The sequence below is a fragment of the Dreissena polymorpha genome, chromosome 8, assembly GCF_020536995.1.
Source record: "Dreissena polymorpha isolate Duluth1 chromosome 8, UMN_Dpol_1.0, whole genome shotgun sequence".
Lineage (NCBI taxonomy): Eukaryota > Metazoa > Mollusca > Bivalvia > Myida > Dreissenidae > Dreissena > Dreissena polymorpha.
Window position 1 is genome coordinate 45,092,188 of NC_068362.1, and position 26,173 is coordinate 45,118,360.

A 26,173-nucleotide genomic window follows, 5' to 3' on the forward strand; every position below is an offset into this window, starting at 1 on the left:
CTGATATTAGCAGCGAACATGTAAGTGCAAAAAAAAAATGATGACGATATATACGACAGCCGTCACTCCGAATGCTATGTACGGTTGTGAACTCTGGAATAACTGTGCAGCAAGTGATGTAGCTCGGTTAGAATCGGCACATAGATTCTGTATAAAACCCAAGCAGGGTTTGCACCAAAGTATTAGCACAGACTACTGTATGTGCATATCGAATGCCACCCCGATTGCAACATACATGGACTGCTCGAAGTTAAATTCCTAGGCCAGCAATGCAGATTGTCGCCAAAGTACTTGGTGAAAGATGTATTTCACAACAGTTGTTCAGATATATGAATCTGGAAAATCAAAGTGTAGATTTTATGCTAGACGTGTACAGCTCCTTGGAAAGTACGGTCTCCTTCAATTTCAAAATGAATACATCGAAACTGGACTATTCCCAGCAAAGTTTACAAGTAAAACGATAATTGATAAAACAGTGAATCTGCAGGCAAAATTCGATATTGTTCAGCGACTTTTGTGCTGTGACCAGTACGACCTTCTAGAAAATATGATTTAACCAGGCAATTGCTCGCCACTGTTGGATATAGTCAGGGCAAATCCAAATCTTCTGACTGCCTGTTAAACAATTCTAAATAGTATCTGATTAGTGACGTCACGCCCATTCTCTCAAACGTGTAGCCTATGTAACCTTATTGTTGATAACATAACTGTACATTTGATGTGTTACTGTGCCACCACTGATGCACAGCGAAAGCGTCTATGGGAACGTGTCTTTTACCGCATCGGAATATTTCGATTTACGGCATTAATGTCAATGAACGCATTTGGGTAAGCAGTATCGTTGCGGAAACTCAGCTCAGAAAATGAAAATGGGCGCTTCTCATACTTTTCTATTACGATGGCTACTTTTCAGTTTTTAAAAGTTCAAGTGTATTAAATTACATGTTTTCACGTAACCTTACGTTTGGATTTCTTTCTCAAGAAATGATTTTTGAAAGATGCGTATTTATCTTAACACAATATTAACACGCTCGCAATCGTCCTACTCTCATGATCAGTTGAATGTCACCTTACACGTATTCACTAGTTAATTTACTCTTGAACTTCGATTTCGTCAAGGGAACCTCAATTAATAGTAAGGGGTAGAAACGCATCGCTCAGACATGTCACTGAATTTTATCAATATGTTGACAATTGCTGTCGCACTGTTTTTTGTTTATGTTATTTTTGGTGAGATTGTCAATTGTCACAATGTATATTCTGTATATACCTATTCATTATTTCAATCTATTATATTTTTTGCTATAAACAATGTATATGTCACTATAACATACAATGTGCTGGGAAACTATACTTAATTCTGAATGCATGCTTGCTTAATATATGTTATGCTCTCCTACCCTGGAGGAAATACAAGTACGAATACATGTTTAGCTCCTGGAATTTAAATCGCTTAAAACATTTTGCGACGTTTTCCTATGTTGAATATATGTGTATGCGTTGCGTGTAAATCTTTTATTCGTATATTTTTGTTATTTTTTTTTCAAGTACTATCCATAAATCCAATAACATTTAACATTTAAAAACACAAACAAACGGATTTTTTAACACGTCCATTTAAATGGCACCGTAAATAACTAAATAAACACGCTAATGAGTTTACGTATTTCATGTCGAAGATAGGCTTGAAATAACCGACAGATACACACCGAGAGAAATACACCGACAGAGAGAACTGCGTTAAAGTTGCATATAGAAATATATTAGTGTAACGGGATGCACACCATGATTAAATGAGTGAAGCCGGGGCTTAACTCATGTGCGTACAGTGTCGTCCCAGATAAGCATGTGCAGTCCGCACAGGTTAATCAGGGACGACTGTTTCTTCACAAGATGGATTTGCGCAAAGAAGAGACTTCCTCACAACAGAATCATTCTATAAAAGCGAAAAGTGTCGTCATTGGTAATCCCGTGCGGAATGCACAGACTTATTTTGTACGACACTTTTCGCAATACACCATGGACGTGCATTTTAATGCCGACCGTATAAATCAAGCAGTTAAGATTTGTTTCTGCTCAAATTGTAATAAATATCCAGTCAACAAGTTCGGCAGATTTAGCTAATTCGTACCAAACATTTTTGTCATGAACTTAAAAAAATGTATTTCGCATATATTAAATAATTATTGTTTAATTAATTGTAATATCTTTTCCTTATCACTGAGTCATTTTTAGAATGAATTTAATAGTTGTTCGTTGACATGGGCTTCACGTTCGTTGTATCTGAAAACAGTCGCATCACTACATGCTCTATGAAATTGAATATCTTGAAGTTTTATCAGTGTGTGTATAGAAAAGGAAGGCATTTTTACAAAACAATGTACGGCTGTATTTCGGTTTGTCATTTATAAAAGTATGTTAAAAACATCATATGTGTGGTACGCATTGAATTTATAAAATACTTAAAATAAAACACTTTGAAATTATATTTTTCGATACGTCCGCGAAGTCTGCTCTGAAGCTAGCTTGTCCGCTTATAAAACCAGGAAACCTTGCGTGACTTTACAGTGATCATTGTAGCTTCTGACAAGACAGCGCGGATACGCAGGCTTGACTAGAGCAATGCTGACTTGATATAGTATATGACCAATATTCACATGACGCGCGTATTGCGCAACAACAACAACGAGAACAACAGCAGCAGTAACCACAAAATTAAAATGCCTCGTTCTATAAAAACTTGGCTTCATTCATGTGCGTTAAATGTCATCCGAGATTATCCTATGCAGTCCGCGACGACTAATCAGGGACGACACTTTCCGCCTTACCTTGATTGTCGTTAAATGGCAACTTAAACGACATAAATAACCCCAAGCCAAAATCAATCAAACCAACCCGACCGGAAGGTCCATGGTGAAACCGCGGCGAGTGTCAGGATATTCACGAACAGCCAGTAGTACGTGATGTCGAGCAGCCGGCCGCCACTTTCGGTACAAATGGCGGCAGCCTCGTTCCGGGTCTGCCTGGAGAGGTGCAGGCTAATTGTCGTGCGGTTACTCACCGTTGGAGCCGCCTCGCAGACTCCTAGAAGAACGCGTTGGTAAAATGCGTTATGTTCGTTTCAAAAACTTCTTTTAACAAAGGGAAATTTCTACACTAGAAAATATTTTCCATCTTAAAATGTGCTCTTTTCGTCTGGAAGACAAATATAAAAGAAAACATTATTTGTTAGAGTATGTGTTCTTAAAACAAATGATATTCCGTTCGTTTGGAAATACTGTGATGGGACAAAAAGACTAGAAAAAGTGTTCATATGTTATAAGTTTGTTCGCTTGTTTAAAAAAAAATTAGTTGAAATGGGAAAAAATAAGACTTAGTTTGTTCGAAAATGATACTTTTTGAGGAAAAAAATGGAAGAAAAAAATATTATTAGAAAAAGTATTGACATTAAACTTTAGAAAAAGTGGTCGAATGTGATATGTTTTCGCTTATTGGAAAATGACTTGAAATTACAACAAATAACACTGAAAAATGTGTTCAAATAGGATTATTATAACGTCCTGTAGAAACATTTCTTTAAAAGGACAAAATATTAGAAAAAGTATTCATATCTAATGCATAATTTATGGAATATAAATTTAAATGTCTTCAATATAGATTGCAAAAAGTGTATTTCTACTACTTATATACAGAAAATGAAAAATAATGATTAAAATTACCAAATGCTACCGAACCGTCGAAAATAAACACGGACCCATGCCTTATCCACGTCATTTTTGCAATAACTTGTCCCGTGGGATAATTTCAAGAACATATTTTTTAACGTAAGAGACATGCTAGGGTTATCCGTTTCCGCCATATTATATTTATGTTGACTGAACACTTCCGGGGATTTGAAAGTAAAAAACTGATCAGAAGATCTTATTGATGTGCCTTTCATCTTTGAAATATCCTTTACAAGTATGGAACTATTGATTCGCCACACAATCGGCTTTGATTTTTAACGACGCATAATATTGCAATATCAATGGATGAGTCTTGTGTGTCGATATTATGAAGTGCCATTACATTCGAGCATCCGTTCGAGTGTTTGGCACTTATGTTGAAATAACTTTCGAGTGTTGTTAACAGGCTTTGACAAATACTTACATTTGATAGCTGCTGTAAAAGCAAAATATAGGAAAATGTAGTGAACAATTAGTGACTAGTGGCTTATTTAACCTAGGTAGTGTTTAACCGGAGAATCAAGCATTTTTCCTATGGACATCTTGTCGATAAGTGTTATAATTGGATGTATATGGTATATACAGCGAACAAATAGCTGATCTGGAGAGTAGAAACAACAACTACAACCAAGTGGCGTTAAAATTAATGTTGATGTCTAATTGCCATAAAAATGATAAAATACATCTTCAGTTAACAGATCGGACTCCCCCCCCCCCCCCACCCATTTACGATTTCTAACTATTGAGGAGAATTCTGAACAAAAGATTGCTCGAACATAATTTCTATGGAATTATGTAAATCTGATAACTAAGTAAGCAATTTGCAAATGGTATATTTGTCAGTCTTGCCGGCTCAATGTCCTACTTAAAGGTTGTTTATGTGTTACTCTTGCAGGCTAAAGGTTACACTTAGGGTTTTTGCACGGGTCAGTCTTGCCGTCTTAAGGTAACACTTAAGGATTGCATATGGGTCAGTCTTGCCGACTGAAAGTCACACTTAACGGTTGTATATGAGTCTTGTCGGCTTAAGGCAACACTTAGGGTTTTATACGGATCAGTCTTGTCGGCTCAAGGTCACATGCAAGGGTTGTATATGTGTCCGTCTTGCAGGTGCAAGGTCACACTTAAGGGTTGTATATGGGTCAGTCATGCCGGCTAACGGTCGCACTTAAGGGTTTTATGTGGGTCAGTCATGCCGGCTTAAGCTCACACTTGAGGGTTGTAAATGGGTCAGTCATGCCGGCTTAAGGTCGCACTAAATGGATTTATATGGGTCAGTCGTGTCGGCTCAATGTCACACTTAAAGGTTGTATATGGGTTAATCTTGCCGGCTCAATGCCACATTTAAGGTTAATACAGATCGTTTGCACATAATAAAATAAATCGGTTTTGGTAGATAATCATTTTTGTCATTCATACTTGCGAGATCCGCTTTTAGTTACCCATTACTAAGTTTATGAGTCGAGCATCATTATGTCCTATTTTATAGATGTTCATTTGTATCTAAATATCTACGTTTTCATTAGATGTTGTGTAAATGTGTTAATGTCATTATGTACATCTGATATACTGCTGGGTAAAATGTATTGATGTGTTTGATAATTTAATAAGTTAAACACATACTATACGTATGGTTGAAACTGCATGCAAGCCATGAGTTCGTAATTAGCTTTTTAGTCGGATTGATGTCCCCATTTATCTTGCCCTGAGGAAAACGTTACTTGTCCTGGACTTATCTTGTAAAAAACATAAACTAGGTCAATGTTCAGTAATTTATAAGAAACATATAGTATCATAGAGCGTCAAGAATTGTGTATTTTATGGAGTCCCTCGATATAGGAGTTATTTCCTTAACGCTTTGAGAAACGGACATCATTTGTGGTATGTGAGTTTACTTGCATGGGTTACAGATAAAGGTCGAGTTTCGCCCCGGTCCATAGATTTTTTAGCAAAGTCATTGACCTCGGAAATTTTGTCAAAAATAGCAGTGTTGTTTTTCTTACTTAATTGCTTAACACGTGCACATATGTACCTGATATTTGCTGTGTTATTGTATCTACATGACTTACAGATCAAGTTCGGGTCTCGTTCCGATCCACTGATTTTTGACAAAGCACACGTCACAGACATCCTCTTCAGAGGAAAACAAAGAATACAATCATTTGTCGGCCTAGTTTTGAATCAAGAAAGCTTCAAATACCTTTTCCTTAATTTCTTCTTTTGAGGCAATTTTATGTATTGGTTTAACCTGACAACACGCTCAAATTTCACAATCCATGCAAAAGAAACCTCCACATAGCTTCTCGAGTTCACCTCGATTCTTTGTATTTTACCACACTGGAAAATTAGCACTACATGTATACGATTTGTTCTGTTATATGCAGGTTTTTGTTTGTTTTGACAGTCTGTAATTATCTCTTTTAAGAACTACTTAACCTCATTGTTCACCTCAAATTTTTCGGCGATAAAGCTGTGTGAGGAGACAGTAGGAAATATTGTCTGTAACTAACTAAGTCTGTAACTAAGTAATTTGATCTGTTGAACAGTTACTGTTATGACCCTTCGGGTTAATGTTCATATCTGATGCTGAAAAAATGTCTTAAATAGCGAATAGGACTACTGACACAACTACTGGTATTGCATTCTAGAATATACATGTCTAACGATATTGAAGTTTTTATAAAAAGATCCAAAAAGGCGAATCAGGACATGCTATAGATAGAAACATAATTTTGATAAATATTTATTTAAAGCTAAAATTTGTGTTTTCTTAGAATGTATCTTTTTACTTTCTTTGGGAAATTTGGGAAAAGGCGCATTAGAGCATGCTACAGATAGAAACATAATTTTGATAAATATTGTATTTTAAGCTAAAATTTGTGCTTTCTTAGATTGTATCTTTTGACTTTCTTTGGGAAATTAGGTTCAAACTTAATACCATAGAACATGCTATTAATTGCTTGTTGACGATTGCTGCATAAAACGTCATTTCTTAATCTTTACATTTAATTTGTCTTGAAGATTACAGGCAACGAAACCAATTGTTTATAAGCACATAAATACACGACCGTTAATTACTGCGCCACCTCTTTTTGGGATGCATTAATAAATGAGCCAATTCAACTTCAAAGGTGGCGCTCAGGCCCAGATGTTTTGAAATTTCATGGAACATTTAACAGGGTGATTAGGTTTTATAAGGGTTTTTTCAGCATATTATTATTTTTTTTAATCGGGCAACGCAGTGCGATTCAGCGAAGATTAATTCATCGCCCGCTTCGATGGAATTATTTCCGTAGAAGAAGATGCGAAGACACGGAAGGACCCAATTACTCCGACATTAATCGACACCAATCGGTTAACCAGTGGAATTTATATTAATAGTCGTTTTGATGGCAAGATTAATAAACAGAGAACATAAAATTTATTGTGAGTTGCACAGAAAAGACATTTTGCTTCGAGTTTCATAGAACAAAAAAAAATGCTGTGTCTTTCGGAAAACAGATTTTGATGCGAGTGGAAGAGAACATAAATTTTGCTTTGAGTTGCAGAGAACAAAACTATTGCTTTGAGTGGCAGAAAACCGAAATTTTGAATTACGTTACAGTGAACAGAAATATTGCTTCGAGCTGCAGAGAACAAAAATGTTGGTTCGAGTTGCAGAGAACAGAAATGTTGTTTCGAGTTGCATAGAACAGACATTTTGCATCGGCTTTTAGAGAACGTAAATGTTGCATCGATTTATAGAGAACGAAATTGTTGCATCCACTTGTAAAGGACGGTTGAGAGAACGGAAATGTTGCATCGACTTGTAGAGAACGGAAATGTTGCATCGACTTGTAGAGAACGGAAATGTTGCATCGATTTGTAAGTCGGTAAATAAGCAACTACTTAAAGTAAACATGATGGAATACTTTAATTTATGTCGGACTTAAGCGCTCTTGGTAATATATCAACGCCTCAGAACTTCAATTCGTTGCAAACTTGGCGGTAAACAACTGACAATCGTAAACCATTCATTAAATTCCAAATTCTTGTCAATCATATGCAAAACATTCTGTCATCGATTTCAATGATTTCATTTGCGATTGATTTGGAGTTTTATCACCGATTTAATATAAAATTTTCACTCACAAGTTGCCATGTCGCCAATCGATGTCAGCAAACCGTCATCGGTTGTATGCGTCTTCATGAAATCAATTCAATGCCATTTCAAATAAAATTGCAGTGCAACAAAAGTTAACAATGTCAAAATAACGTTTTGTGAAACTTGATGCCAGGGTTATGAGATCGAAAACGACACCGTTTGTCCAGATGACAGTCCTTTTGATTGTTATAGCAAATGTCGAGTCATGTAATATGCTCAATAACTTGAGACTGATATTTTGATGAAAACGATTGCATTTTGACGAGTTATATTTCTAAATAAATGTTATCAAATGGCAAAATTAATGTTTCTACAAAACAGTCGAAAATTTGCGGTTTTTTTTCATTTTTATCAAAGCACCACATAAGATTGTATTGATAAGTGAATTGCGTGCTTAAATAGCACTGATTCAAACATCTGTAAGCCGTAAATGGACGCGAGAGTTTGGACTTACTTTTTGGAAGGAAGCAACTTTAAGCCGACGAGAAAGTTTTTACACAGCGCTAGGCGAACGATTTACGTAAGCACGTGATTGATAATTCTACCTTTAAATGTAAAAGCCCATCTGGTGCATATTATTTTGAAGTTCTACCATGTAAATAGTAAAAGGCCTTTAAGGACATTAAGATATTTAGATCAAGCAGCATTCTGGTAGGGTCATCTGGACGTGGATATACGTACAAAGCCAACGCCTCAGCGCAAGCGCACATTGCTCTTCTTTCACCTCTTGGTTGTTGTTCATCAGCTGAGCGTCAACGATGATCGCTCCGCCCACTTAGTCACGTGGCTCAGCGGTAAGAAAACCTAGACAAGCTAACACCAAAGGGGGTTCTTTTTGCCTATAGATTTCCTATTGATTACGCGATTTTTCTAATAATTTTTATGGACTTTTTTCACACCCTATAACACTGGTAAATGATATTTGCGTAACATTATTAGGGTGGTGCGGTGGTCGAGTGGTAACACTCTGGTCTACCATTCCAGGGGTCCCCGGTTCAATTCCTCGCCGGGGCATTGGGCATTTCAGAAATGCTTCAAGTGTTTCCCACCCATCTAGGGATTTACTGGTATTAAACCCCAGGTAATTCTCCCGTGCTATACACTGAGCACGTAAAAGAACTAAGGGATCTGTTCGCAAAGAGCTAGGGTATCGCACCCGGATTCCTTGTATCCCAATACTGTCTCTTCTGCTCTCTGTCTCTTCAGCAAAACCAAAGGACCCCATTGGAAGTAAGTGCTTGCACTTTCATGGGTTATCCTTGACTGCAAAGTCAAAAAGAAATACAATACAATATAATACATATTTATTATACAAATGCAAATCAATGTAAGTTTATAAAGAAAATTATCTGTGTATAACGGATGTTTCTGCACTTTAAACACGCTCCCAAACGCTTGCGCCCTTACCGGAATCTTATAGGTTACTACGTGTAATGGTGGTATTAGTAATAATTAATACCTCTACACTGGTAAAACCCGAGAGTTTTTGTGAAAAAACTAACGAAACATTTTGTCCACATGTATATGTGACAAGAATAGCGCTTTATTATTGGAATTTTATTATACACGCTTTCTGACACCGATTGAGCGGGTACCGAAATCCCCCATGGTATTATGTATTAAAGTGCAGACCAACAAAACGGTGGCATCGATACGTTTTTATTAAAATAGTACAGGGGCGTCGGAAGCCATTTGACATTGGGGCGGCGGAGGGGGTGTGTATGGGAGGGGGTATCCCCTTCCCGTTGGTGGGGGTCGGGGTCCCCCCCCCCGGATTTGTTTTTCAAATGTTAGCATCAAATGGCGCATTCTGGTGCGTTTTTATGCCTGATACCTGACCATATACACGTCTATTGCAGCCATATTCTGAATGACAAAAGTTGTGACAGACAGACAAACGATGGAGAAGTGATCTTTATTTGTCGCAGTTTGTTCTTTCTAGCAGGCGACACATCAATAGGGATCATGCTGGTTGAAAGAACGTTCTTCGGGATTTTGTTTTCCCGAAATTCCGTTTTGGAAATTAAAAGTTCATTGGTTGGTTTGGAGTAGACATATTTAAATGACACAAAACGTGGTAAAACAAATATTAAATCAGTTTTTTAGAATTATCGATTTACTTTAGGTTATTACAATTAATTCAGGTATCTCGAGGTATCTCTAATTTTGTGAAAATTAAGGACAATTGGATATCGGCACATTTGTTTCTTGTCATAATTTCCTTTATATTAATAAAAAGAAGCAAAGGCATCATACCGACAATTAAAGATTCCCAGGTTAAATTACTCAAGGATAAAGGGATTATCGTTATAAAAGAGACCGGTGAATTAACAACAAAATTGACACGTACATTACCGAGGGCGGGTGACAGCAATCAACAATACACGTGTCATAGCCGCGAAATCACATTGCATTGCTTCTTGGTAAAGATATTTTCAAATATACGGGTATTGAAATGAAACAAAAAAGAAAACAGATCTTTGCCAAAATCTCATTTTTGCCGAAAATACTGGGCCGCCGCCCCTGCCGCTCGAGCTCCGACGCCTATGTAGTAATATATATAGGATCTGGCACGAGTTGTCATATCATACTATATTTTAATAAACGAGTTCAGGAATTTTGTTAGTAAGCGAGCCTTTGGCGAGCTTACTAACGAATTTCCTGGACGAGTTTAGTCAAATATGGTATGAAATGACAACGAGTGTCAGATTTTTTTTATCACATGCTTTCAAATTAGCAAAGTAAATAAATATTTACGCAAACATAATGATAAATCCCGAATGTTGTTTACATTTCGTGACGTCATTTGACGTTGCAACGTCATTTCAGAAAAAAAATGAATTTTCTATCAGGGGGATTTTGGTAATTTTGGTTATTCTACATATTGATGCTTCCATTTGCACTTGTCAAGACCACATTTCCGCGTTGGAAACTGTAGAAATTAAATTTCTCTTAATTATCGATCTGGAGTTGCATGTACCACTATGTTAGAAATACAATCTTATATAATTATCTATTTTAATTGATAATAAATCCATAACTGAAACCCTTACACCTGTAACATTTATCTTTTTAGAAGTATTTATTATGTGTATTTAAGAGAAAGATGATATATGTGTATATGTTGTGTATTTAAAGGAGCAGTTCATCTTTGTAGATTTCTTTTTCTAATTGTTCGTATATTATTACTTCGTGTTCAATAACTGAAACCAAAAACTGACTATGGATTGATTATTTTGCAGTAAAAAAAAGTGTCGCATACATGTATAATAGAACAGAATTGAGGAAAAACTACCTGTACATGTACCATTAAGGCAGATATAGCCCGGGGGCAAACAAACATCGTTGTTTGTTAGTGTTCACTGATTTCACCTTCAATGTGGCGTCTTTAATAACCACTGTGGTATAGGGTCGAATGTTACATTTAACCCTTCACCACTTTGATACGTATTTTGACATGTTTGTAGTCCCGTAGAAAGTTACATTGAATTAAATATCTTTCTAAATTCAAGTTTTTAAGGCTTCATTATCAACCCTTTGACACTGATTAGCAGCAAACAGCATAACACCTGAACAGATTGCCAGTAAATCGCAGTCTGTTCTGGTTTTATGCTGTTTACACATTCATTTTCAGTTTGCTTCTGATTGTGGTATAGGGTTGACTTTGACATTTAAGCTCCTCACATCATATATTAATTGAACAGTTTCTGCTTGAAAAAACATCACCGACTAAGTGCTTATTGGTTTATGCTTTTGTAGTAAAATTAGCAAATGGTTACATAGTCAAATTGATTTCAATGTATACAAACAGGTTGACTAAAGTATGTGAATTTGTATAAATTATAAATTCCACCCTTACTTTATTTAGAACTGTATGCATTCTAAGATAACATTTTTATATTGCAATGCAATAATTCAATTTGTTTATTCAAAATTCACCAACCTTAAATTAAAATTTCCTACTACATGTACTGTGAGGTGACTTCAAATTTTGCAACAGAGTATAAGAATGTCGTAAGTTGTCAACACAGTTTTCACTTGATTTATATAATGCTTTAAAATTTTGAACAATCATCTTTGAACAAAAACAAGAGTGAAGTAATCACTAAGAAAGTAAGGAATTTAATTCGACTTGATGAAAGTGCAAAGCCATTTTTATTGACTTTTCTCATTGTATAGTTCAATTATTCATAAGCACCTGACAAGGAAAGTATATTTCATTGTACAGTCCAATTATTCATAAGCAATTATTCATACAAGGAAAGTATATTAACGACAACAATTAACACCACTCCCATTGTGTGTGCTACATATGGGCCAATGGGTCAATGGGTCATTGGGCCGGTACAATAAAACTGGGACAAATTATGCAAAATACAATTTTGCTGCAGCAATACTGTATAATATCTAATAACTAATGCTATTTACAAGAAGTATAAAGGGGTGTGAAATATATATGGCCGACTAGTCTGAAACGGGAATTTGACCATTGTACAAGTCACAATTTCCTGTCTGCCACTCTGCAGACAACTACAATATTGATCTTACAAAACGATCAAAAATGCTTTGATTACATGTTTTGATTTTTAATTTTATCGCTTGACAGATATGATAGAAGATTACCACAAATCAATCCTGTGCAGAATGACCGACCAAGTGACTCCAATAAATATCCTTTAAATCTTTGCTTTCTGACTTGTACTTAAACAGCAAACACAATCATTTCAAACTAGAGTGTTTCAAATTAAAAGAAAATAAAAAAGATGCAAATATGTAAAGTATTGTTAGTTTTATTATTTCTATTTCCTGGCCAAAACATGCAACAAAGTATTTTGCACTTTCAACACCACGTCATAATAGGTATGCAAATACAAATGAAAATTTGTATATTTTTAGCATATGGAACATTGAAATATATGGTGGCATGTAGGTTCCATCCAAAATATATATATCTTTATGTACACACATTAAGATCTAAACATGAGACCTCACATGCCAACATGAAGAAAATTATATATATGTTGTATTGGATTTCTCATCAATGCAACAGTAGTGATCTTTACTATTGGTTAACAGATTTGTATTGCATGTAACAAAACATCATCTTGTATGATTCGAAATGGATTTTGTTTCTGCATAAAATACTAATAAGTTTCTATCTACATGTACATAAACATTATTTACACCGTTTCTTTATATTTTATATCCCATTTTTCGAACAAAGTAAACGAAACTCGTTGAATAAATAAGAACTAAGCATTCGACTTGTCTATAAAATGGCAGACATGTCGTTAGCAACCGGCGCGCACGATTTATCGATCGCTGATTTGTCGATCGATATATAGATAATTATCTGATTGACAGTTAGCGAGTTGTCAATTTAATATATGCAAGAGAATCACTAATGTTTGTTTCACAAACATCAGTGATTGCTTGGGAATCCTCTGGATCAGAAGACGGTTTATTGCTTAAATCTTACGGAGCAGTCCGGAGATAGCCGATGTATCACGATGGAACTTGTGATTTGCACAGCGGGTAAATTTAGAACAATTGGAAATTGATCTCCTCCGTAATATTTAAGCAACAAATCGTCTGCTGATCCAGTGATCCCAAGTTATTACCCTGACGGAAAATGCGTATAATTAATCCACAAGCAGAACAAAGACGCTGCTGTTATGACGCGTGTTACTCAATTTATAGCAGGAAAACGGCTCAGAAAGAATGGTCGTTGAACTAACATACACTATATCCGAATTTTGCAGTAGAATAACAAACAATTGCGTATCGGTAATGGTATGGCGTAACTCAAGTAATATTGTCGCTTTAACGCAATGACATTGAACAATCGGATACAGTAAGTCCCACTGAAGGAATTAATATGAAGGAGTTGCTGCTTTGCGTAAACATATCGTTCGAAGTGCTTTAGAGGCATAGTGGAATGTAAAACGCGTGGAAGTTCATCTTATGTTATTTGCTTCTTTATACTTGAGATCAGTGATTGTTGAATCACAGTTCGCCTTCAGTTCGATGTACTTTGTTTGGCAACTACCAAATGAATTCATAAGACTGCATAAACATAAACATTATATGTAAGTTTTATACAAGCTATTATAGATAGGATAATTTCTGGAAAAAAAAAGAAACAAAGGGTGAACGATTGAGAACAGTTTAAAGGGCTATATTGTTGTGTGAGTGCTGAATATAAGCGAATAAAAAGATAGAACAAAGTAAGTATTCATACTTTGTACATGTTTAAATAAAGTCATAAGTGTTTGACATGAATTGGAAACGTTTACAACTGAACAAGTGAAAACTAGTTTGGCTTTAACATCAACATCGTTCACAAGTTCAAATATAAACAAACAACCAATAGCATTAATCCGTATTGTCCTAGATTGTGGGGTTTTAAACCAATCTGACCCATTTAAAATCCTTACAAATTCACAAACCATATCAACTTAAATTATTCAAGCGAAACTGCCACGGGTAGATTTACTGGGCTAGTGTTGTCTTTACGAAACCAATTATGTTTTTCAAAACATTTTGCAGATTAAACTTATTGTGTGTGCAATCGGATAATACATACAGCTGATGTTTCTACCCGATATATATATCACTTTAGACAGATTAAAGGGTATACATTTGAAATGGGAATTGTATTTAAGACTTCTGAAGATATACGGTTTTTACAGTTGATCAGTTGACAGTTTACAGCAGCCACTCTGTGAACTGAATAGGGTTGCATAATACAATTTCTTTAGCAAATTTCAGTGCAATCCCTCGATGGCATGTAAGCAAATATGATTCCATTTGTAGTGACAACAAAATTAAAATGTGTCGGTAATATAATACATTCTCTTTGAGGTGTACGGAAGAAACTCCCTCCGGAAGAAACACCCTTCCCTAAAAACAGCATAGCGGAAGAAACCCCCTTTCACATTTTGCATACGCAGATGAAACACCCTCGCTAGTTTTGCATATGCGGAATAAACCCCCTTCCATAGCGGAACCATCTCCAATCATTGTCAATGCTTTTTGTCACTTTTAAATGAACCATTATTGGGTCTGTTATACTTAATTACCCGATAATGGCATAATTGACGACCTTGTTAAGCCCAACAGTAAGCTCTGGTGATCGGTTAGAACCTGAATAATAAATTCCAGTAGCGACCTAATGTACTATCAACACACGTCTGCAAAGCAAACATATTACATTACAATATAAGACTAGGATCAATAAAATAACAATTAAATTAAAATGCTATGACAAAACATAAATGAACATATTATTAAAAGGAGCTTGTTCTTTAAAATTACTCAGCTCCAATGTTAATTAAGGTTGTACATGCATATAGATTGCTGACTTCCGACTGAAATATTGTATCCGACTGAGAAGTCAAGAAACTCAAAAATTCAATGCCCACGGAAAATACAACTTTTCAAAAACAGTAAAAGCAGCAACGAAATCATATATAACGTTTTAATCGCTATCATGATGAACAAGTTATTTTTATTATCTCCCTATTCATAATCATCGTAATCTGCATCAGTTAATTAGCAATTACAGCAGCAACAATAGACGCCGCTTCTCTTTAATTTCACATGTATATTATACCAAACTTTATATTTCGTTGTTTCATTTCCTACGTTAATGAAGCTATGTGTACGGACGTGATTTCACATGCCCATGTGCATGGACATATAATTGTTCTCTTTTATTTATTTTTTATCTAATTCAATTCTCTAATTCAATAAGCTTTGGCATGTTTGTTTGTTAAGTCCGGCAATAATTTGATGATGATTCCCGAAAGTAGGTATGATCACATAGTCGTAAGAGCACTTGAATACGTGAGTTCGCCAATGAACACATGGTAAGGTTAACTCAATCTCCGCGAAATGACCTAATATGCGTTTAAAACAGCAAACAGTATCCAACAAACGAATGCATTATCAAACATAGTATGTGCACTGATTGTGGCCCTGTAATTTCTGTTTGAAAAGTTTATTAAATTTGCAAAATGAGAAAGCACGCATAAGAGCAAGTTTCACAAATGTCATACGGCTAGTATGCTGTTTATATACCATAGTCCCTACAACGTTTACAAATGGCAGGTTCGAAATAGTTCGTTTTCTTTACGCTCATGATCGCGTTGAAAGTTAATTATACACGTTTTAAATCGCAATTTATTTACTGAATCACGAAAAATGTCAAATACAATACAGAAAATGCATAGTTGTTTCATTGATCTATAAACATATAATGGATTAAATATAACTGATTTAAAATTATTTTTTTCAAACTATTATTAAATCTTTTTCCGAGAATATGCTATCCTATTTATAGCTAAGCTTCCTATACCTTTATCAATGATAATCAGCGAGGTATGCCGATTAAAAAAATCGAGCTATCTCAATCGGACTGGCTCGGTCTTTTACATAGGTCGCCATTGTGAAGAATTTTTCATGGTATGATAACTTTGACGAGCTGATTCGCAGCATCGTCAAAAATGAATGCACGCGATGTCGCATGTGATGTATTAATTGTACACAAGCGGAAGTTTTCATCAATGTTATCAACGCTTCCAAAACGATTTTTAAATTAATATATACATAAAAATATTTTATTTGAGATGCCATTTGTTTACATTTGTATAGCGGAAAATGTTCTGGCAAATAGCATTCAGTGCCATGTGTGATTTACTCGACCACTAAAGTCGTGTTGTGTAGCGACCTAAACGTGCATTACTTTCCCAGAATATGTCGGCAAATATATTAAGGAGGTTTCAAGTTTGTATCCACTCGATTCTGAAACTACAATTAAACACCCACATTAATCATGATACCCATGTTAATCACCCGGTAAGCTGAAACAATATGGCCTATCAAAATACAAGAATCACGATCATCACCAGCCGCGGTAACAATAACATTATAATTAACAAGTATACGGTATTAATTGTATAGAGTATGCGCCTAGCTCTGACCAAAGCCGAAAGAAATGCGTAAAATGTCGTCACAGATTAGCCTGTGCAATTCGCCTCTACTGGATGTTCGCTTAAAGAAGAGACTTCATTTAAACGACAAATGACATTTAAGTGGAGAGTGTCGTCCCTGATAAGCCTGTGTGGATTGCATAGTCTTATCTAGGACGACGCTGAACTCACGTGCATTAAGCCCTGTTTCTCAGAGCGAGGCTCGAATGTAAAAAAAAACTATGAATATTCAGTCAGATTCTGTTTTGTCACATAATAAGTTCAAACACATTAATAAAACGGAATCAATATTTCAATCGCTGAACACAAACTGGTTCAGCAGAGCGAAATGTATAGTTCATATTGAAACGTTGAATATTTTATGAGGCCAATCAACAGAGGCATTCATTTTGAATCAAATTTTACTGAATTAAATCCCTCGTGAATGTAATATGCATGGTCGTCTCATTGTTAGTTTAATTGGTAATTATGTTAATCAGAGTACTGCCAGTAATGGTGTGACGATGTTTTTGAAGAGGATTGATATAAAAGTTTATCTATTTAAGTTTATCTACATCACCACAATTGTGTATGTGCGTACGAAAATTTTGGGTAGGAAAAAAATGGGTACGAAAAATTTGGGTACAAAAATTATGCCAAAAAAAATTGGATACGAAAAAAGATTTGCTTACGAAAAAAAATTTGGGTAGGAAACAAATTGGGTACGAAAAATGTAGGGTACAAAAATAAAATTGGGGGTACGGGGAAGAAGTACCAGTGGGGACCCGGGCGAGGGGAACTTGATCCATTCAGCGGAACTGGGAGGCGGGTTACCTTCTCGATCAAATATAACAAGAAATATTTTGAAAAAAGATATTCGACGTGTATTTTCTGTACCACTGATGTAAAAAAAATACGTTCTGTTACAGTAAAACGTTTGTGGGTTAGCATATAAATTCAAAACTCGACAAGTTCTTTAATTACACCATGCTCTTTAAGTTCACATGTTTATCATACCAAACTTTATATTTCGTTTTTTTCTTTCCTAAGTTAATGATGCTATGTTTACGGACGTGATTTCACATGCCCATGTGCATGAACATATAATTTTTCTCTTTTGATTTTTTTCTCTAATTCAATAAGCTTAGGCATGTTTGTTTGTTAAGTACGGCAATAATTTCATGATGATTCCCGAAAGTAGGTATGAGCACATAGTCGTAAGAGCACTTGAATAGTGAGTTCGCCCATGAACACATGGTAAGCTTAACTAAATCTCTTGACCTAATATGTTTTTGAAACAGCAAACAATATCCAACAAACGAATGAATTATCAAACATAGTATGTGCACCGATGTGGCTCTGTAATTTCTGTTTGAAAAGTTTATTAAAATATGCAAAATGAGACACGCATAGGAGCGATTTTCACAAATTTCATTTGACTATTATGCTGTTTATATACCATTGTCCCTACAACGTTTACAAATAGCAGGTTCGAAATAATTCGTTTTCTTTACACTCATGATCGCGTTGAAAGTTAATTATACACGTTTTAATTCGCAATTTATTTACTGAATCACGACAAATGTCAAATACAATACAGAAAATGCATAGTTGTTTCATTGATCTATAAACATATAATGTATTGAATATAACTGATTTAAAATTAACGTTTTCAAACTATTATCAAATCTTTTTCCCAGGATATGCTGTCCTATTTATAGCTGAGCCTCCTATACCTTTATCAATGATAATCAGCGAGGTATACCGATTAGAAAAATCGAGCTATCGGTCTTTTACATAGCTTCGCAGCATCGTCAAAAACGGTATTTTAATCGATACAATCCACATACACATCAAAACAAGTTTTGCGTTTGTAACAAATGATATTTAAAGTGCCGTTTAAAGGAAATAGTTATATGTGTTTTTCTTATATTATTGTGAATAGAGTTCCATATGTTTCTCGCACAATAGGCATAATAAACTACAGAATACATTCGTTTCCTTTATTCGCTATTGTTAATATTCGCACACAAATATTTGTTTAGCATACTACTGATCATATGACATGTTTTGTATTCGTAGAATTTTGACACCGACAATAATGTATCGAGTTAATAGTAAATTATTGAAAGGCTCGTTAGCCACGCTTCCCGCATACTGATAAGTACCGAGTGTTTAGTGAATGCGTATTATATCTGATCCGCGTTATTAGAAAATGGGTACTATGTCATATGCGGCAATCATGAAAATCACACATCCATTATGCTATGTACATCTTCCCTTTTTTATTGTAATGTAATTGAACTTATAAATAAAATATGCAATCATTAAAAAATAACAATCGTTTTAATTTCCTTCCGGAAGCAAAAATGTGGAATTATCATTGAAATTATTAATAAAATAAATATAAAAAAATAAAATCGAATGTATGCCTTTAAGTAAAAACGATTTTGTGTGTGCGATAAAATATATGCACGTTGTGAGTGAGTGTGTGTGTGACGGTATTTATTAACTTTTTATAATATGTGTATTCATTATTGTTATCTATTTAAATAGTTTGTTTTATTTCAAAGTCTCCTCTAATATTATAACGCTTAATACCGACAACAACATAACTGAAACAAAAGACAAAAAAAAACTTTTTTCAAATGGAAGTATCCTTAAGGATAATACTATAACACAGTAATAAACAATATCCAATAGTTCTAACGAATATCTTCCAAAAAATTTACAATTATTTAATCTAATTAAAAACGGAGCCGAAAAAGCCTGGTACTTGGGCCGAATGAGCCTGAAATTGACGCCGAAAGAGCATGAACAAACCTGGGCCGAAAGAGCTTGGTGCCGAAAGAGCCGACACCCCTCTGCCGTACTGTATTCATTGTTATTTAAGATGAGGTTAATATAAACCATACAAATCAAAACAAAATACGGTAAATTATAATACATCGCACTTAACGATCTTGCTGTACGTTCTTATTGAAAATAAAACTTTAGTTAAGTGCTAAAACGTTTGTTGACAAAGTACGCGAAACGGTAATCACAAATGATAGTCGTTTTTTTTCGGAAACGACGTCAGTGCGGAATAGTCAAAATCGCGTCCCCACTCACATATCATACGTCTCGAAAAAGCTACACAATGTGCAATAATACCATGTACATTATAACTGAGTATTCATACTTGTGATACTAAGTCAATAACGATAATAAAACGACGAATCTCAGAAATCTGACAAACCGAAAGGGCTTATTTGAAGCTTCTGTAAATAAACCGTGTATACTTTTTATGCCACTCGTATTGGGTTGAAATGAATGCACATGATTAAACTCTATCACACTCAATGACGTTGCATATAAGTATATATTTCACAATGTCAAAATATTTAATATTTTAGTTCAAAGTGCATTTTACATTAAAACATCATGATAAAAATTGTAATTAAATATACATTCATATTCAGAGTCCAATAAGTCATCTGGCGTGCGTGTTCATCTTAAGCATCTCTCGGGAAACACGGTAAGTATTGTTTGTGTTTTTTATTATAGTTGGGCAGTACAGCACTTGTATATATAATTAAATATAAATAAACATATATATATATATATATATATATATATATCCCTTTATAACGCAAAGATTTTATTTATTTATATATATATACAGGCATTTCCCCAGGATTTTGGCCAGGCACAGCGGCAAGACACCGCGGAATGGGTGTTTTTGCAGTAGGGTGTCCATTTTGCGGGTAAATTTTTAAAATCGATTTTCTACATGTCTTTAATCAAATATACAATACTTCGGAGCTATTAAAAACCTACAATTTATTTAATTTTGTATTTTTTTCCCTAAATTTATTTCATTAAAGTCATATTTTATACTATGAAAAACAAGAAAAATAACAGCAGGCATTAAAACGCTAATACAGTTGCATATTTTACCACAAGTGTACAGATATACAATTTCAACTTCCAAAAACTATTCTTCGATTATATATATATGAGAAAACCAACCTTAATGACTTCGACGACGTCATCGGTAAATCGTCATTTTCATAACGTCATAATTTTCCGCGAAAAATTGATTTGCATTTGTGATATTTATTTACACGTGTGTTTTATATCGTTCGGAATTAAAAGGGACCGTCAACCAGACGAAAATAAGAAAAGTTTTAAAATACCTTATTTTTTTTACAATTATTAGTTTATTTTGATTAAAATATCACCACTGGTATATTACATTAATTGAAAAATGGTGTTAAGTTTTCATATTTTAAGTATATTCGGTAATAAAATCTTACTAAGTATGTCTACCAGGCAACTACCAGTTAACTATAAATAACGCAAGTAGATTGATCATCATCGTCACGTGGTAAACTCAGGAATGCAAATTGTGCATGTGTAATGATTGTTTATTTTTATATATATAATGATCAATCTACTTGCGTTATTTATAGTGTATATATCTTTCAATTTCACATCGCGAAATTTTATTACCGAATTACGGAATACCATAACGGCCATCGTGGTTACACATTTAAATCCAGAGGGCGATAATGCGATAGTACTATAGTACGATGACGACAGTGCGATAATACGATGACGACAGTGCGACAATACGATGGCGACAATGCGATAGAACGATGCCGATTATGCGACAACGCGATAGTACTATGACGACAGTGCGACAGTCACAATACGATACCGACAGTGCGACAATACGATGGCGACAGTGCGATAGTACGATGGAGACAATGCGATAATACGATGACGAAAGTGCGACAATACGATGACAACAGTGCTACTATACGATGGCGACAGTGCGATAGTACGATGGCGACAATGCGATAGTGCGATAATACGATGACGACAGTGCGACAATACGATGACGACAGTGCAACAATACGATGGCGACAGTGCTATAGTACGATGGCGACAACGCGATAGTGCGATAATACGATGACGACAGTGCGACAATACGATGGCGACAGTGCGATAGTATGATGCCGACAATGCGATAATACGATGGCGACAGTACGATAACACGATAGTACGATGTTGTCATCGTACAATCGCAATGTCGCATTGTCGCCCTCTGGATTTTAATGTGTAACCACGATGGCCCTTACGGTATTCCGTACCGAATATACTGAAATTATGAAAACTTAACAACTTTTTTCAAGTAATGTAATATACCAGTCGTGATATTTTAATCAATATAAGCTAATAATTGTATAAAAATACGGTATTTTATAACTTTTTTTTCGTCAATCTGGTTGACGGTCCCTTTAAGAAGTTGTGGAATGGATGCCGAACTTTAGGTAAGAACCTTAATACTATATACATTAATTGTATGTTATGTTTATTTTGCAAAATCGTCACTGAATAAACTGTTTAAGGTTATTTATTAAAGCATCCTATTGATTATTGAACCACGTCACGTATTGTTTTTGCACTGAACCATTGAATAAAAGACACTTTGGTTGATCGAAGAATATTTTCAGACAATTTCTTTATTATTTTTGATTGTTTAAACCATGATTCACTGTCTAATATGTGTTGTTGTATCTAAGTTGTATGAATGTTTAGTTCATTATTAACGCCTCTTAATATATTGCTGCTTGCGAAGATCGAAGTGTACGGCGCCTTAAAATCACTTCTTTCAAAAGCATCTTCCGCACAATTTTTTCGAATTGCCAAACCGAGAGCGGACGTTTGTGGCACGTGCGAGCGACTTCGTAAGTACATTGTCGGCGCTGTAACAGAAGAAAAGAAGTAACACGCACTGAGCGCAATTGAGAACCACATCACTGACGCGCGCAAGGTTGTTAAATTAATTACAACTTAATTGATTGTTAGCCTATAAATTTAAGTAATAATGTAATGTAATATTCCCATATTTTGCATGTTTAGTTAAAATGCCAGTGCAAATGAAAACCAAAGCGGTAATTGGTATTGATAATTAAATCATGTTAATATTTGTACAGGAAAAAAATGTTTACTTAGAGTGCGTGGAGCTGGCGTAAATTGAAGTCGATCATAGACGAACACTTTAATGCGCTACCTGGAATCCGGTATGTAGCAGCTATTAAATAATAATTTTAAAAAAGTAAATTGTACGCAAATATTTATTTTCACTTATTTAATTTGAACAAACTACCACAAATAGAATGTGTACTTCGGCTACAGAAAATATTTGTACTTCCGAATGTCGTCTGCAACCCACGGCGTTGTCATGGTGAAGACATGTAGCGACGGTGAAGAAACCTCCTTTTGTTTGCTTAAGAACGAATGTTTTCACCTCACGAACACCGACCGCCTAGTGCCGACACTTGCTGCTGGATTATCTGCAGCACGACGCGACTACTTGCGTGACAACGTGCGCTCTATATTGTCAGCTCGGGGTCGCGAAGGTTTTCCGTGTTAGACAGCATGTGGCATTTGTATTGTTGCTATAGTGTTTTATTTAATAATTAATGGTAAATATATGGTGTATTCTGCACGTTTGTTGTATCGCAAAAAGATAGAATGAGTAGGCGATTATTTAAATTGAAAAAAAATAGTTAACGGAAATTAATTGTACGAAGAAATTCATGTATTAATATTAACACAATATATGGCATAACCAAACAGTAACAAATAAACGTCATCGGTATCAGAAAAAGAAAAACATTGAAATTATCAATCAATGATTACGGACATTACAAATATAAAAGATATCCGTTGTGAATTAGATAAAACACCTCTGTAAGACATGACGTCAAAATTACGTCGTAATGACGCTCGTCTCAGCGTTACATAGGTTCACGAAAATGGAAATGATTATAGGCTATAGGGAGAAAAGTATGACGTTTTATACATATTTCAAACCGTAAACGAACGTACATGCCGAAAATGCAAAAAAGTAAAAATCGAAAAATGTGTCAATAAGGCTGGTTTTCTCATGGCGCGATTCATATATATATATATATATATATATATATATATATATATATATATATATATATATATATATATATATATATATATATATATATATATATATATATATATATATATATTATCTTGGCGTTTAAAAGGAAAAATAACATTAGATCACAAAAAAAGAGAAGGAAAAGAAGCATTTACGTTAAGCAATACTATTTTACTATTGAATGATAAAATATTTGATAAAAACATCCTAGAATAGTCGTTTCGCACAAGTGAAATCTTTTTTTAGTTGTTATTGTAGCTCTCCATTTGACAATTGGATTTCCATGTTAACGACTGCTGAAAGATCCTGCGGAAATTACGTCATGACAAGTGTTACACTGCGTTACCTTGTTTTATGGGTTACAAACTAGTTATATCTATGTAGTCGTATTTTATATATGTTGCGTTTATGATTTCTTTGATGAAACGGAATGTATGTGTAATCGTAAACCGCTAAATTAAACTTGAAGCATAATTAACGATCGTAGAAAAATATTAAATATTGATGAAGAGACTAACGCGACTTTAAATCATGAATGAAATAAAATAAAATAATTAAATTATATAAAGCATTATCTGAATACACACGTATAAATAAAGAATGATATGTACTTGACATTCAATGTGTCATGTTAATATTATAGATCACTTTAAATATATTTAGTATCGTTACTTTCATATTCATTCATATGAAAGATTAATAGGTTACGCTTACACATAAGGGTTTTATGTAGATAATTTACCGCAGCACGAAATCTTATTGGTTCTTTGTGTTAAGGTCATTTGGAACCCAAGTTTGAAACTTGCTTGTCTATCTCGTTTCCTTAATAATTGTCATTTTACAGTTGCATGTCATATTCATAATTATGTTATAATTTAAAATCGGTCATGATAAATTGAATGAATAATGATCTGAAGAAAATCTTGCAGCTACTAGTACAATGGACAATGCTTCTACAAAGATCATCAGATTGGTACGTACAAAATAGTTTTTTTAGTTATAATGTATTAGCTTACATACTTCGGGTTTATTCATTTGCGATATTTGTATACTATTTAATTGAGGCGTCTTGTGAGATTGAATTGCGCGTCCTTTGTGGTTCTGTAAAGGACCTTTAACATTTTGTCATATACCAAAAAGTACCGGGGTATACACAATAACCAAAACCGACGACAAAGATATGAATAAAAAATTTGCAGTTTCGAAATGATTTATAAACATTTATTTTAATTCAAGATGTGTCACTACGGCGTTAGTTTTTAATACATAATCACAGCGCGCACATATACAGTATATATTTCCAAGTATATGTCTGAGTGTATCAATGTCAGATCGGTTTGTGAATCAGAAAGTGACAATTAGGGGTTAATGCGATTGTGTATATTAAATGCAACAAACTTTTCATTGCAAACAACTGTACTTGTGCAATATAGTCAGTTTATATTTATTAAAAAAAAACACACACAAAAGGAGAGTATTTATAATACAAGTATCAGTGAAACTTATGGATGCAATTAATAAGGCGAGTTATAATGGTTTGTGATACTTTAAAGCGCGGGAACAAGGAAATAAGACAATTTTTATATGAACTTCTAAAACAACTATAAATCATTTTGTTCACATTTCGGCATTATGCCTATTTGAAGATACGGGATATATTTATTATATTATTCACACTATAAGACAGGGGCTTTTAATTATTTCCCTCATTTAAATTTATTTTGCAGGGTTATAGAAAGCGACCAATGATATGAGTCAACGATATTAAAGTGATTTTTAAAGTGAATCGTATAATTAAGAGACCAATTTGTTTTCAATGCAATAGTATATATATATATTATACTGTGATTTATTATTTACAAACATTAAAAATGAAATATCTACATTTATTAAAGATATATTGTATGTTTAACAATTATTAATATTTTACTAATACTTAAATTCAAAATAATATATTCTACTCAAAGTTTTACAGAAACACATATCATACAGCTGCACACTGTGCGATAATAACATAGAAAGATGAAAGATACCTCTAAGATGTCTGGCAAAGCAAATGGGGTTTATTTAAGGCTTATTTAAGGCTTTTGTGAATGAGGATTGCATTATGTTTATGCAAGAATTTTTGTATAAGTTAAAATGAATGCATATGGTTAACATTAATCATACATGTTTATATGAAATAAAAACATACATATTCAGAGTCCAATGAGTCATCTGACAACAGTTGTGCGTGTACATCCTTTCGTGGCTGTTTCAATTCTGGCTGTAGCGCTAATTGAAATGATATTTGGTAAGTATATTTAAACAAATTTATAGTAGGGCAGTACAATAAATTTGATACAGTTTATTTCGTTATCAA

At 34.4% G+C, this 26,173-nt stretch overlaps 1 protein-coding gene across 1 annotated transcript in view; it reads left to right on the plus strand.

Annotated features, from left to right (window-relative positions):
- The first annotated feature begins 2,996 nt into the window (after nt 1-2,996).
- The window catches only part of LOC127840493 (uncharacterized), a 29,630-nt gene continuing 6,453 nt past the window's right edge, over nt 2,997-26,173 (plus strand). Inside the window, exon 1 of the mRNA XM_052368911.1 lies at nt 2,997-3,096. Coding sequence (XP_052224871.1) covers nt 2,997-3,096 — 100 coding nt within the window. The remainder of the gene's footprint in view (nt 3,097-26,173) is intronic.